The sequence below is a fragment of the Mus caroli genome, chromosome 4 (genome assembly GCF_900094665.2).
Source record: "Mus caroli chromosome 4, CAROLI_EIJ_v1.1, whole genome shotgun sequence".
NCBI classification, from domain to species: Eukaryota; Metazoa; Chordata; class Mammalia; order Rodentia; family Muridae; genus Mus; species Mus caroli.
This window is the reverse complement of record NC_034573.1, coordinates 87,117,846-87,130,738: the sequence shown is the minus strand read 5'-3', so window position 1 is coordinate 87,130,738 and position 12,893 is coordinate 87,117,846. Positions and strand designations below refer to the sequence as shown.

The following is a 12,893-nucleotide window of genomic DNA, read 5'->3' as shown; positions in this document are numbered from 1 at the left end:
CACCAGAAGTCTTAAGATCCTGTGGTGGGTGTTGTGGGTAGCTGGCCAGTGTCTGCTTCTTCTTGTTCTAGAGCTTTCAGATGTGCTTTTAGCTGTTAACTTGCTAGTGAGATCTCTCCAATTTCTTCTTAAAGGCGCTTAGTGCTATTAACTTTTCTCTTAACACTGCTTTCTTTGTGTGCCATAAGTTTGAGTGTGCTGTATTTTGATTTTCATTAAATTATAGAAAGTTTTGAATTTGTTCTTTATTTCTGACTTGACCCATTTTCCATTCACTAGAGAGCTGTTTTGTTTCCACGGTTTGTATGTTGATATCCAGTTAATCCATGCTAGTCTGACAGGATGCAGGGAACTTTTTCAATTTTCCTGTATCTGTTGAGATCTGCTTTGTGTCCAAGTATGTGGTCTATGTTGAAGAAAGTTCCATGAGGTGCTGAGAAGGAGATAATATATTATTTTATGTTTGGGTGGAATGTTCTGTAAATCTTTGTTAGGTCCATTTGGTTTATAACATATTAGCTTCAATATTTCTCTGTTTAGTTTTTGTCTAGATGACCTGTCCATTGGTGAGAGTGGGGTAGTCAAATATCCCACTATCAGTGTGTAAGGTCAATATGTGACATATGCTGTAGTAGTGTTTCCTTTACAAAAGAGGGTGTTCTTGTATTTGGGACATAGATGTTAAGAATTGAAATGTCATATTGGTAGTTTTTTTCTTTTATGAGTGTGAAATGTTTGTCTTCATCTCCTTTGAAGTCTATTTTGTTAGATATTAAAATGACTATGCGCACTTGCTTCTTAGGAACATTTGCTTGGAATATCTTTTTTCCACCTTTTACCCTGAGGTAATATCTATCCTTGATGTTAAAGTGTGTTATTCTTGGATGCAGCATAAAAATGGACCCTATTTTCTCATTCATTCTGTTAGTCTGTGTCTTTTTAATGGGGAATTGAGACTGTTGATATTGAGAGATATCAACGACCAATGATTATTGATTCCTGCTATTTTGGTGGTGGTAGTAGTGGTGGTTGTGTTGGTGTGTGTGTGTTTATACTTCCCTTATTTTGGTTTTGCTGATATGAGTTTAACTATTTTAATTGGTGTAGTTAAGTCCTTTGGTTGGAGTTTTCGTTCTAAGGTCTGATTTCTAGGTAGATATTGTTTATATTTAACTTTATCATGGAATATTGTATTTTCTCCATCTCTGATGATTGAAATTTTTGCTAGGGGCAGTAGTCTGGGCTGTCATTAGTGGTCTTTTGGAGTCTGCAGCAATCTGACCAGGCCCTTCTGCCTCTGAGAGTATCTATGGAGGCATGGAGGATTTCTAAAAGGTCTGCCTTTATATGTTACTTAGTCTTTGTCCCTTGAAGCTTTAATATTCTGTATGTTTAATGTTTTAATTATTATATGGTGAGGGGACTTTCTTTTCTGTTCTAATCTATTTGGTGTTCTGTAAGCTTCTTGTACCGTTATAGTCATCACCTTTTTAGGTTAAGAAAATTTTCTATGATGTTTGTCAAAAACATTTTCTGGGTCTTTGAACTGGGATTCTTCTATTCTTATTATGTTTGTTTGTTTGTTTTGTTTTGTTTTGTTTCTTTTTCATAGTCCCAGATTTCCTGTATGTTTTGTGTCAGGAATTTTTTAGATTGATATTTTCTTTGAACAATAAATCCATTTCTTTTCTTGGATCTTCAGTGCCTGAGATTCTTTCTTCCATTACTTGTGTTCTGTTGGTGAAGCTCACCTCTGTGGTTCCTGTTTGAATTCCTAAAATTTTAATATCCAGAATTCTGTCAGTTTGTGATTTTGTTATTTTAATTTTTAGAGCTTGGTTTCCTTCATTTGTTTTTTTTAACTGTTTGTTTCTTGGATTTCTTTAAGGGGTTTATTAATTTTTCTCTTTTAGGATGTCTATCATCTTCATATAGTTGCTTTTAAGATCTTTATCTTATGCATTAGCTAATGGAATATTCAGGGGCTTCTGTGATAGTTTAGCTGGGCTCTAGTGGTGATAAAATGCCCTGGCTGTTATTGTGTTCTTATGTTGTCATCTAGGTGTCTGATTTTGGGGTGATTTTAGGTCTAGATGCTGATTTCTTGGAGTTCAGGAGGGGATGATCTGTGAGGATGTATGGACACTGTGGGGGTGGGGGTGGAGGTGGGGGAGGCAGCATATTGGTCCAGCCTGAGGGAGTGGACCTCAGGGAAAACAGAGAGAGCAGAGAAGGTTTGCAGGCCACCTAACTGGTCTTCTGGCAAGTGCCCTGTGGTTGAACAGGGGTGTCTGCCTGAGTTCAAGACTGGGACACAAGGAGGACTTGGAGAGACACAATGAGGGGATGGTCTATGGCATTCACAGAAGGTACTTGGGGAGTGGGGAAGGAAGGCCAGAGCTGGTGTTCTCTTGCAGCTCTGGGGGAGGGGGGTGGCTGAGGGATTTTGTTTGCTGGGGAACAGAGAGAGCAGAGAATGTCTGCAGGCAACCTACCTGATCTTCTGGAAGGGGTTGCCTATCTAGCTATACCACTCTTGAGCATATGCCCAAAAGCTCTGCACTTCATTCTACTACAGTGACACTTGCTCAACCGTGTTCAGTGCTGGTCTATTCATAATAGCTAGAAACTTGCAACAACCTAGTTGTCCCTCAACAGATGAATGGATAAAGAAATGTGGTATATTTACATAACGGAATATTACTCAGCTGTTAAAAAATGAAATCCACTGGTGAATGGATGAAATTAGAAGAAAAAATTTCTGAATGAGCTATCCTAGACCCACATGGTATGTATAATTTTATATGTGAATATTAGCTGCTATGTCAATGATAACTATGCTACAATCCATAGAACCACAGAGGTTACATATAGAGAGTAAGGACTGGGGTTGGAGGGAATGCAGATTATCTTCCTAGGAAAGAGAAATAGATGAATAGATGGGGGTAGAGTTGCTTCTCTTATAATCGTTGTTGGTGTGTTAGCAAAATTAGATATCAGTAAATTGTATTAGATATATTCTAGTTCGAAGTACTCCATCGAGGCTTCTAAGGTGTGAAAATGTGTCTACTGAATATGATGTGTAAATGAAACATTTGTCCTTGGACATTGCTATCTGCCAAAGACTTGAAGCTCACACACTAGCCTGACTGTCCTTTATTCCAGCCTATGCAAGCGTGTGACATTGTATGAAAACAAGTGAGCTAAGCCATTGACTCTAATACAAGATAAACATGTTTAAAGGAGATGGGTTTTGAGATTGGAATATTCTACTCATTAGTTATGTGAACTTTTAGCTTAGGTATTTGAGTGCAGATGACTTTGGACTTTACCTTTTGTTTTCTTTCATTAGTTCATTCTATAGTTACTGATTATCTACTAAAACTGTGCAGGCACCATGCTAAGTTCTAGACTAGAAAGCTTAAATTAGAATCAAGCCTTGGTTATAATGGTGTTTTCATGAAGAGGGAAACATGTGGGAGGTAAAGAAACAGGAAAAATGACATAGAAAGTATTCATTTCTTATTTAGCAGCTCTGTTCACAAGACCAAATTCCCATTGGGCAAGAGTGTCTGCAATCTTGTGGACCTATTATCAAGTGCATATCCTTTGACATGGCAGGTAGAAAATCCACTCCATGAAGACTATCTTAGAGTTTTGCTGCTGTGAACAGACACCATGGCCAAGGCAACTCTTATAAGGACAACATTTAATTGGACCTGGCCTACAAGTTTAGAGGTTCAGTCCATTATCATCAAGGAGGGAACATGGCAGCATCCAGGCATGCATGATTCAGGAGAAGCTGAGAGTTGTACATCTTCATCTGAAGGCTTAGCAGAATACTGGCTTCTAGGCAGCTAGGATGAGAATCTTAAAGCCTACACTCCCAGTGACACACCCAGTCTAAGAAGACCACACCTACCCCAACAGGGCTACATTTTCTAATAATGCATTCCCTGGGGCAAGCATATACAAACCATTACAAAGACTTAGCTTTATCAATCATTAGCATTAAAGTGCAGCATTTCTGATCAAAGTAAAAACTAACCTGAGTAGTACCATTATAGTTATGCTTTAATTTTTTTCATTTTAAAAATCCTTACATGAAATACTAATGATATCATTGATCAGTTTTAGGTTGAATTTCATAAAACCTATTTGACATTTATTAAATATTTAAAGGAAGGCCTTGGAATAATTCTAAGATGAGCACTTATTGATGTGATTATATTTATTCTTCAATTTTATTAAACTAAATTTTAGTAATGCTTAAAATATGAACTATCATAGAAACCAAAATGGCTCATCTATACACATACAAAGGAGTGTAAGAAAAGCTACGCATATAAACCAAACATTGTTTTCCTGATAAATAACTGGAGAATTTGAAAATAACTGGAGAATTTGCTATCCTGAATTTTTAAGTCCCAATTTCCTCATACTTTAGAAAATGGTATACAAATAAAACCTCAAAAGAGAGGTAGCTGTTATCAGAAAATATAATATGGACCAGACTTTGGCAAGTTCCTTGACCTCTTGAAAGCATCAATTTCCTTGGTTATGGAACAGGACAATAAAAATACCTACCTCATTAGACTACTGTGCAAAATATATTGAGACTGTTAGTCTGTTAATTGTAACTACTCATGTTACCTGCTACTATGGTAGCTATTGCTGCTGATGGTGTCCTTGTGCTTCATGAAGGCCTTCTGACAGTTTTTCTCCCTTTATTTGACAGCTTATTTATTATAGTTGAATGTATACAAGTTATATTTCCTTATCATTTAAGCTTGCCTGACAAAATATCCCTTAGGAATCTAGTGTGACTAGTCATAGAAAATAGTAGATGCTGGTAAGAGCCCATTTGTCCATGACTGATGCTGAAATCACTGGTCTGACTGGTGGAGAAAACCATGTATGTGGCCCATGGTGAAGGTGCACTATCTGAAATGCTGCGCGTGGCACTGTAGGCTCTTATGGGTCAGTTCTTTCCCATAATGGATGGTCCCACAGCATCTCCCTGTGCTTGTGTTGAAGGAATAGTATGAGGGGTTAAAGCTGTAACACATTTAGTAGAGATCTGTAGTAGAGAGCCTGCTACATAAGACCCTGTCCCAAAAGAATAAAAAACAAGAAGCATTTTATGATGCTTCCTACACTACCTTGTATAACCCTGAATGTTTTCCACCAATCACAAAAGCAATTACCCTGAGAATAGGGAGGAGATTTTTTTTTCAAGGTGCCTTTGTATTTTGTTAGTATGGGCATTTAATCCATTTCAAATTTCATTCAGTATCTTTTAGCATTAAACAAAATGAGTTTCTAATATTGATTGTATCTGAGTTATCTCTCTCTCTCTCTCACACACACACACTCTCTCTCTCTCTCTCTCTCTCTCACACACACACACACACACACACACACACACACACACACACACACANCACACACACACACACACACACACACACACACACACACACACACAAGTAGAAATGCAGCCCAATGAAATACAGCTCAAATGAAGAGAGATAAATGGCAATGTGTGATAAGGTGTTAGATTCATGAAAGCCCTTACAGTACAGTGAAAGTTATGTTGAGTTTATTATGCCCAGGTAAGCAGGCAGTGTGAAGTTTGTTTTAGAGACAGAAGGCTTCATTTTAAGCACAGACGGTCATATCTTATGTCTAACAGCTATTTAAATATTGTATCCCATCTGAAGGTCATAATTCTAGTGAAAATGCTAAGGCTTGCTTGGAGCTGGTCCTCTGGAAAGAGAAAGATGACATGAAAGGGAAACTAATCACATTGCCCAAGAACATCCTCACTTTGTGTGTTGCTATGGAGATTTCTCAAACTTTATCAGAGAAAACAGGGAAATATAACATGAAGTTTTATCCAGTGCATTTCGAAGGTTCCCCTTCCACAAAGGACTCTAGAGATGACTGAGCATGGAAAGAGAGGATGGTTTGAAGTTCAGACCCAGCTTCCTATGCCCTGAATGTCATTTTGTGGATATGCAGAGTTGAAAAAATGAGACCCTGGGATTACAGAGGCCATGTCTCACATCTGCATTTCTTTTTCTTTACATACTTGACATCATCATTTTCTGGATGTTAAACCTTACCGACCAGATATGGTGGCATATTCTTGTAATCCCAGGACCACAAAGCAGAAGCAAGAGATCCACTGTTAAGTTCAGCCCAGTCTACAAGATATATTCCAGACCAGCCATGTGTACACAGTGAGAGTCTGTCTGAATAAACAGAATTACTAACTATGTTCCTAAGAAATTAGATCCATTTTCTTTAGCTCTCTTGTAAGTAGAGCTTTTTTCTTCTCATAAATGCATGGAAGTAAATCACCCGAATTTCATTGCTTGTTAACAGAACAGATTTTCTTGTTTTAGAGGAAGTAGTATACTGATCATGGAACAGAATCAGGCAGGCCTGGTCTATGTTCCCTGTACCAGAACTGTCTTAATCTCGTTCAGGTTGAGATTTGCATATTTTTGTTTGTTTATTTGTTTTTGTTTTAGATTTGTATATAATTTGGAAGCAGGCTGTCTTTTTTTTCCTTTCTTTCTTTCTTTCTTTTTTTTTTTTTTAAATGGTTTTTTTTGAGACACAGTTTCTCTGTGTATCACTGGCCATCCTGGAACTCACTCTGTAGACCAGGCTGGCCTCGAACTCAGAAATCCACCTGCCTCTGCCTCTCAAGTGGTGGGATTAAAGGCATGTGCCACCACTGCCTGGCTGCAGGCTGTTTTATTGAGGGTTTCTATTGTTGTAAACAGGCAATGTGACCATGGCAACTCTTATAAAGGACAACATTTAACTGGGATTGGCTTACAGTTCCAAGGTTTAGTCCATTGTCATTATGGAAGGAAGCATAGCAGGATGCAGTCAGACGTGGTGCTGGAGAGGTAGCTGACAATTCCCAAAGAGGCCACATCTATACCAACAAGCATTTGGCCTCAAGAGAGCAAAAGAGCTATCAGCTTTTGGCACCTAGAACAGTAAGAGATAGTTAAAAGGCCAGCCATCAGCTTTTGGCTTTCATCTACACTGTGTCCCACCTCAGTACCTGACTGTTGGGGTAGGACCCCAGGCATGCTTCAGCTATCCTGCATATCTCAGGGCCCACTCTAGTAGAGTTGCTGGACTTGGGTGGAGTCAGGTTTCCTCGTTGGTTTTAATTGTTTTTATGCTGGTGTCTAGGGATCTGGGTTTGGGGTGACTGTAATTCTAAGTGTTGCTACCTCGTCTTTCTTGAGTGGTTGTTCCATTCCTTGGTTTTTTTCGTTGCCATCTCTGTATCTTAGAAATGTTCGGTGGCTCTGGGTTGCCTGATAGGGGTGCTTTTGAGTTCCTGCTGAGTGTAGCCACTGGGGGTCCTAGGTACAGTGTGTTTCTAGTTATTGGGTACAGACACGAAGGGAAGAGGATTGGGGGTAGGGAGAAGGAGATGAGGGGATCCACAGGAAAGAGTCTGCAGGAGATTTGGCAGAGTCCCCAGGTAGTGGAGGCAGAGAAGGAAAAAAAAAAAATCCCCCGCAGGTGTCTGTTACAGTGCTGGGGGTGAGACTTGGGAATTGGAATTGGAGGATGGAAAAGAGAGAGAAAGAGAGAGAAGGTTGTTTACTTCATTCCCAGGCTGTAGAGGCCAACAGATGCCCAAGTTTAGTACTTCTTGGTATTGGCAGCTGCTACAAAGGGGTGAGGTGAGGGAGGAAGGCTGGGTCCCAGGAGGACCTGTGGCATCCCCAGGGAGTGAAGGCAGGCAGAGCAGATCCTGAAGCTTGCTTCCCCCCCTTCATTCTTTTTATTTCTGATTTTGTTCATATTTTCAAATAACGTGTTTTCAATTTGGATTCCTTCTGCTGAAGCTATTCTGGAGCTGATACCCTCTCTTAGAATTATCAGTTCTTTCGTTTTACATTTCAATTCCATAATTATATTCATACATAAGTATATTTATCCCCTACATTTCTGTTTCCCAATTTTTTTGCATTACTTTTCCATGTTTTCTCGAAATCTGAAGCTATTTCTTAAAATGCTGTTTTGAACTATTTGCTAGGGAATACATATATTTCTTTGGAATCAATTACAAGGAAATTGTAGAAAAATTCCTTTGGTAATATTTTGTCTCCTTGGTTTTTCATGGTTTTTGTTGTTGCTGCTATTATTGTTGTTGTTGTTTGTGATGTAAGCATTTAGCGGAAGAGATACTTTTTACAGAATTTATGTATCCAGTTTGCTGTGGGAAAACATTCTCTGGAAGAGGTTGCAGGGGTGTTTGGTAAATAGCACACAGAATTTCTAACCTTAGTAAATGTGCCACTACATACTGTTGGCATTATTCTGTCAACTGATGTTGGTGCTGAGGAAAATCACAAGGATTCACAACAACTAATACACAAACATCTACGCTGCTGGAGAAGGTTGCTAGGGTCTTGGATGGTAATGACTCCTAATGTTCAACTTCTTTCTCTCCTATGGGTGAAGCTGTAGCTGACGGGGTCCAATTGGAGGTCTGCTCCACTGAGGCAAGACAATGAATTAAGACGGAGAATTTCAGAGCTTACCAGCCTTGTGTGCTTTACTTTGCTGCCCGGGGTATGTACTCACCAACGCCATGCATCTTAAGACAACATTTTAAAAAAAAAAAGGGAATTTGAATTTTTTTCAGTTCTTTGTTTCTTTTTCTTTTTTCTTAATTGGATATTTTCTTTATTTACATTTCAAATGTTATCCCCTCCCTCCCTATCTCATCCTCCTCCCCACTGCTTCTATGAGGGTGTTCCTCCATCCACCCACTCACTCCCACCTCCCCACCCTCAAGTCCCCTACACTGGAACATCTATCGAGCCTTCATAGGACCAAAGACCTCTCCTTGCATTGATGCATGACAAGGCCATCCTCTGCTACATATGCAGCTGGAGCCATGTGTACTCCTTTGTTGATGGCTTAATCCCTGGGAGCTCTGGTGGGACTAGTTGGTTGATACTGTTGTTCTTCCTGTGGGGCTGCAATCCTCTTCAACTCCTTTAGTCCTTTCTCTAATTTCTCTATTGGGGACCCTATGCTCAGTCCAATGGTTGGCTGTGAGCATCTATCCACCTCTGTATTTGTAAGGTTCTGGCAGGGCCTCTCAGGCCATATCAGGCTCCTTTCAGCATGCACTCTTGGCATCCACAATAGTGTCTGGGTTTGGTAACTGTATATGGGATGAATCCCCAAGTGGGACAGTCTCTGGGTGGCCTTTACTTCAGTTCTGCTCCACACTTTGTCTGCGTATTTGCTCCTGTGAGTATTTTGTTCTCCTTCTAAGGAGGACTGAAGCCCCCACACTTTGGACATCTTAAAAGTACATTTCCAAATATATTTTTATGAGACACAATCCTGGAGAGAGTGTGGGTAGACATTTATTCACCTACAAGAGGAACCATTGCAACAGGTGGCTACCACATCAACAGTAAATTCACAAGTGATCAAAACTATAAAATTTTACAATACATGTGTGATACATGTGGGAATATGACAGTATGTGATACATGTGGGGATGGTAACTCCATGTCAGAAATGTCACACATCACTCCTAAATTCCTAGTTTTACTTCTTAAAATGTACAACAGATTACTATAGAAAATAAATGTAACTCCCGCAGTTTTGTTTTTTGACCGTACTTATATCTCTCCAAAGGTTCTTAGTCTCCTAGCAAAGTTTTTAGATGTTCATAGTTTGGAATGATTTGGGTGCTGTAAAAACACAGGACAATTGTCACATGGCCAAACAAACTGGCCTCTGCAGGTAAGGAGCAGAATTGAGAGACCCTCTCTTCTGCTACTTGGAATGTTCAGCCTCTTGTGTAGTAACCCACATTTAATATAATCCATACGTTTCCCTCGCTTTTCTTCCTGTGCTGTCAAGGGAATGCTTATTTTAACAAACAGTATCTTATGTGTACACTTTTATAGCATTCAGTTGTAAAGGAAAAATATCAAACACATCTAGGACAATAACAAGTTATGCATTACAGTATTTGTACTCATACCTTCCTGTGCAATCTATGTTTTTAGAAAAATATATTATATGAAACCACGAACAGGCCTTCTGATCTTAGCACATTCTTACTCCGAGCAGTATATACAGTCACATTAGAGTCAGAACACACTGCAGATCTGCATGAGCTGTATGAGGAGGGTCCCAAACACAGCACAATATATACACTTCTATATCACATCTCATGGCAGTGGGTTGCTTGCTTGGTACAGGTGTCAAGGTGCTCTCACGCCAGTGAGGAGAAATGGCCATTGTACACGAAGAGTTCTGCTCTAGGCTGCTTCTTCCGCAGAGCAGTCAATTCCTGCATAGGTAAACTTCTCATACAGTGTGGTGTTCACGTATGTCTGAAATGAGAAAGGATTAGAATACACCACATTGCTTCTGTCTCTTCCAGGAGCAGCTAGGTTAATGTCCTGGCTTCCTTATCTCTCACAGCTGGGGGGACACCTTTTGTTCTCATTCCCTCTGTATGTATGTGACAGTGATTTTGGTGTTGTTTACTTCTGAGTTGCATCCATTGACTTCTAAGTAAAATTCCCTACTCCCCCCAGCTTTAGTTTCTGACCTCCTTTGGTATCTCATTGACCGTTCCTAAAAAGGTCCACTCCTTTTTAGGAAAGTGTAGACTCCTCCCCTGGCCACACTTCTTCTTCATCTTTCCCTATATGGGTAATCTTGCTAACCTAGCTTTATTTGCCTATTGGCCCCTAAATTGATACAGGCAGCCACTTTTTTAAATGTTTCAATAGACTTTCTTACCCTCCAAATAGTAAACTATAGGCCAGACTTTGTTGTCTGTGTATTCTTGGCCAAGTCACTTAACCTCTTTGTTTCTTCATCTAAATTTAAAGATACAGGCCACATGGATAAGATTACTTCCAACTCTACGAGATAACTTGAAGGTTGTATTTTATTATATATATGAGTGACTATATCTTACATAGAAATCTTATTTCCTCCTAACTTCTCAAAGTTGGGGAGCATGTCTATTATGTGCCTGTAATAACTAAAGCTATTTTAAAGTAGCTTGTTGAGTTGTATCAATGACATTTTAGTGATCACATTGAGCACATCAGAAATTTCCAGGAAAGAGGACCTGTATTAAATTGTGCTCACCTTTCGTTCTTCCAGCATCCTGTTTAAGGACACCAATATCTGGGCAAATGATGGTCTCTCATAAGGCTTCTCCCTCCAGCACTGTCTCATTAGATCATACCTTTGAACATAAAGAGTGCAGGGATTAACTCTGAGTGGGCTTTAGGCCTGGGTATGCCAATGGAATGAAGCATGAGGTAGAAGAAAAACAAAATTAGTCACTGAAGAATGTGACATTGTCAGGCATAAAATAAAACTACCTAGAAAGTTTCCAAAGTGCCTTCTTCTCCTCATCTAAACACACACCCCCTTTCTTCATTTGTAGGTCCAGTGCAGACTTGTTGCCATTCTTTTAGAACTTTGATCTCAGCTATTGTAGCCATGCAGAATGAACTGAGTTCCCTGTCTACAGCAGTGTTTCTTTTGGAATATTACCTCTCTAAAACATTAGTTCCCCTTATGGAATGCCCATATGTGTACTTCATAGAGGCAGGACTTTTAAAGAAGTCCTGTCACTAAAAACAAATGGCATCTTGACCACGTTCAATGGACCAATTATTGACAAACATTCTAAGAACTATGAAACAGCTCACAGACACCAATTCTGTTGGATCTTTGATCTTGGACTTCCCAGATTTCAGAACACACACACACACACATACACACACACACACACACACACACACACACACACACACATATATATATGTATATATACACACATATATACATATATAAACACATATATACCCATATATAATTGAACATGCATATATAATTACGATTATATAATTAATATTATATAATATAGTTAAATATAATTATATATGATATGCATATTTAATTATAAATGAATACATGAATTAATTCTTTTGAGAATTAATTCATTAAGGGTAGCTCTACCCTTAATACTGGGGTTTTATTAAGACTGAGCCTGTGCTGGTCTTATATATACTGCCCTAACTGCTATGAGTTCATATGTGTAATATCCCTGTTGTTTCCAAAAATACTGTTTCCTTATAGTCATCCAGTGCCTCTGGTTCTTAGAATAATTTGCCCCCTTTTCCATAATAACCTCTAAAGACTTAGGAGGACAGCAGATGATAACAATACCTCATTTAGGGCTGAGCACTCCATAGTCTCAATCTTTGCACCTTGACCAGTTTGTGGGTCTCTGTGTTAATTGCCATCTACTGAGGGAAAACAGGAAAGTTCTCTAATGATATTTGAGAGATACACTAATCTTCTAACAATGAGTCGTTGGGACTTGGTTTAATAGTATGTCCCTTTAGCAGAGTAATAGTAAGTTCTCTTAGGTCCTATAAGCTGTCTACCTACAGGTCCAAATAATGGTTTTGAAAAATGGGTTCCATCTTATGGAGTGGGCCTAGAATCTAAGCATAAAGGAGTTGGTAACTGCCATGACCTTTGTACCACTTATTGCACTTGTAGACATGTCTTGCACATTAATTGTTACTGTAGCTTGCAGGGCCCATGGCTGGGCAAGATTGGTGATTGCTTTTCTTCTCTGGCAGTGTACATAGCATATTTTATCACTATGAAAGCTAGCCAGTAGTGATAAAGCTTCCAGGTCAATCTCAGCTTGATGTCTCCATGTTCTATGACTGAAACATCTGATCTCTTCAGCAACAGTGTCTTACCATCAAGTCCTGAAGAGTAACCAAGTACAATGGCTATATCCTGTATTGTTTGGAGGGACTATGGGACCG

At 39.2% G+C, this 12,893-nt stretch overlaps 2 protein-coding genes across 3 annotated transcripts in view; one reads left to right on the top strand and one right to left on the bottom strand.

The window, feature by feature from the left end:
* Eqtn (equatorin) overlaps positions 1-8,662 on the top strand; it is a 32,278-nt gene extending 23,616 nt beyond the window's left edge. The window contains exon 9 of the mRNA XM_021160554.2: positions 8,509-8,662. Coding sequence (XP_021016213.1) covers positions 8,509-8,561 — 53 coding nt within the window. The 3' untranslated portion in view covers positions 8,562-8,662. The remainder of the gene's footprint in view (positions 1-8,508) is intronic.
* Positions 8,663-9,406: 744 nt separating this feature from the next.
* Tek (TEK receptor tyrosine kinase) overlaps positions 9,407-12,893 on the bottom strand; it is a 116,766-nt gene continuing 113,279 nt past the window's right edge. For both annotated transcript variants that reach the window (XM_021160928.2, XM_021160929.2), the window contains exons 22-23: positions 11,185-11,284; positions 9,407-10,412 (exon numbers count right to left, since the gene is read on the bottom strand). In XM_021160928.2, the coding sequence (XP_021016587.1) occupies positions 10,338-10,412; positions 11,185-11,284 (175 nt within the window). In that variant the 3' untranslated portion in view covers positions 9,407-10,337. The remainder of the gene's footprint in view (positions 10,413-11,184; positions 11,285-12,893) is intronic.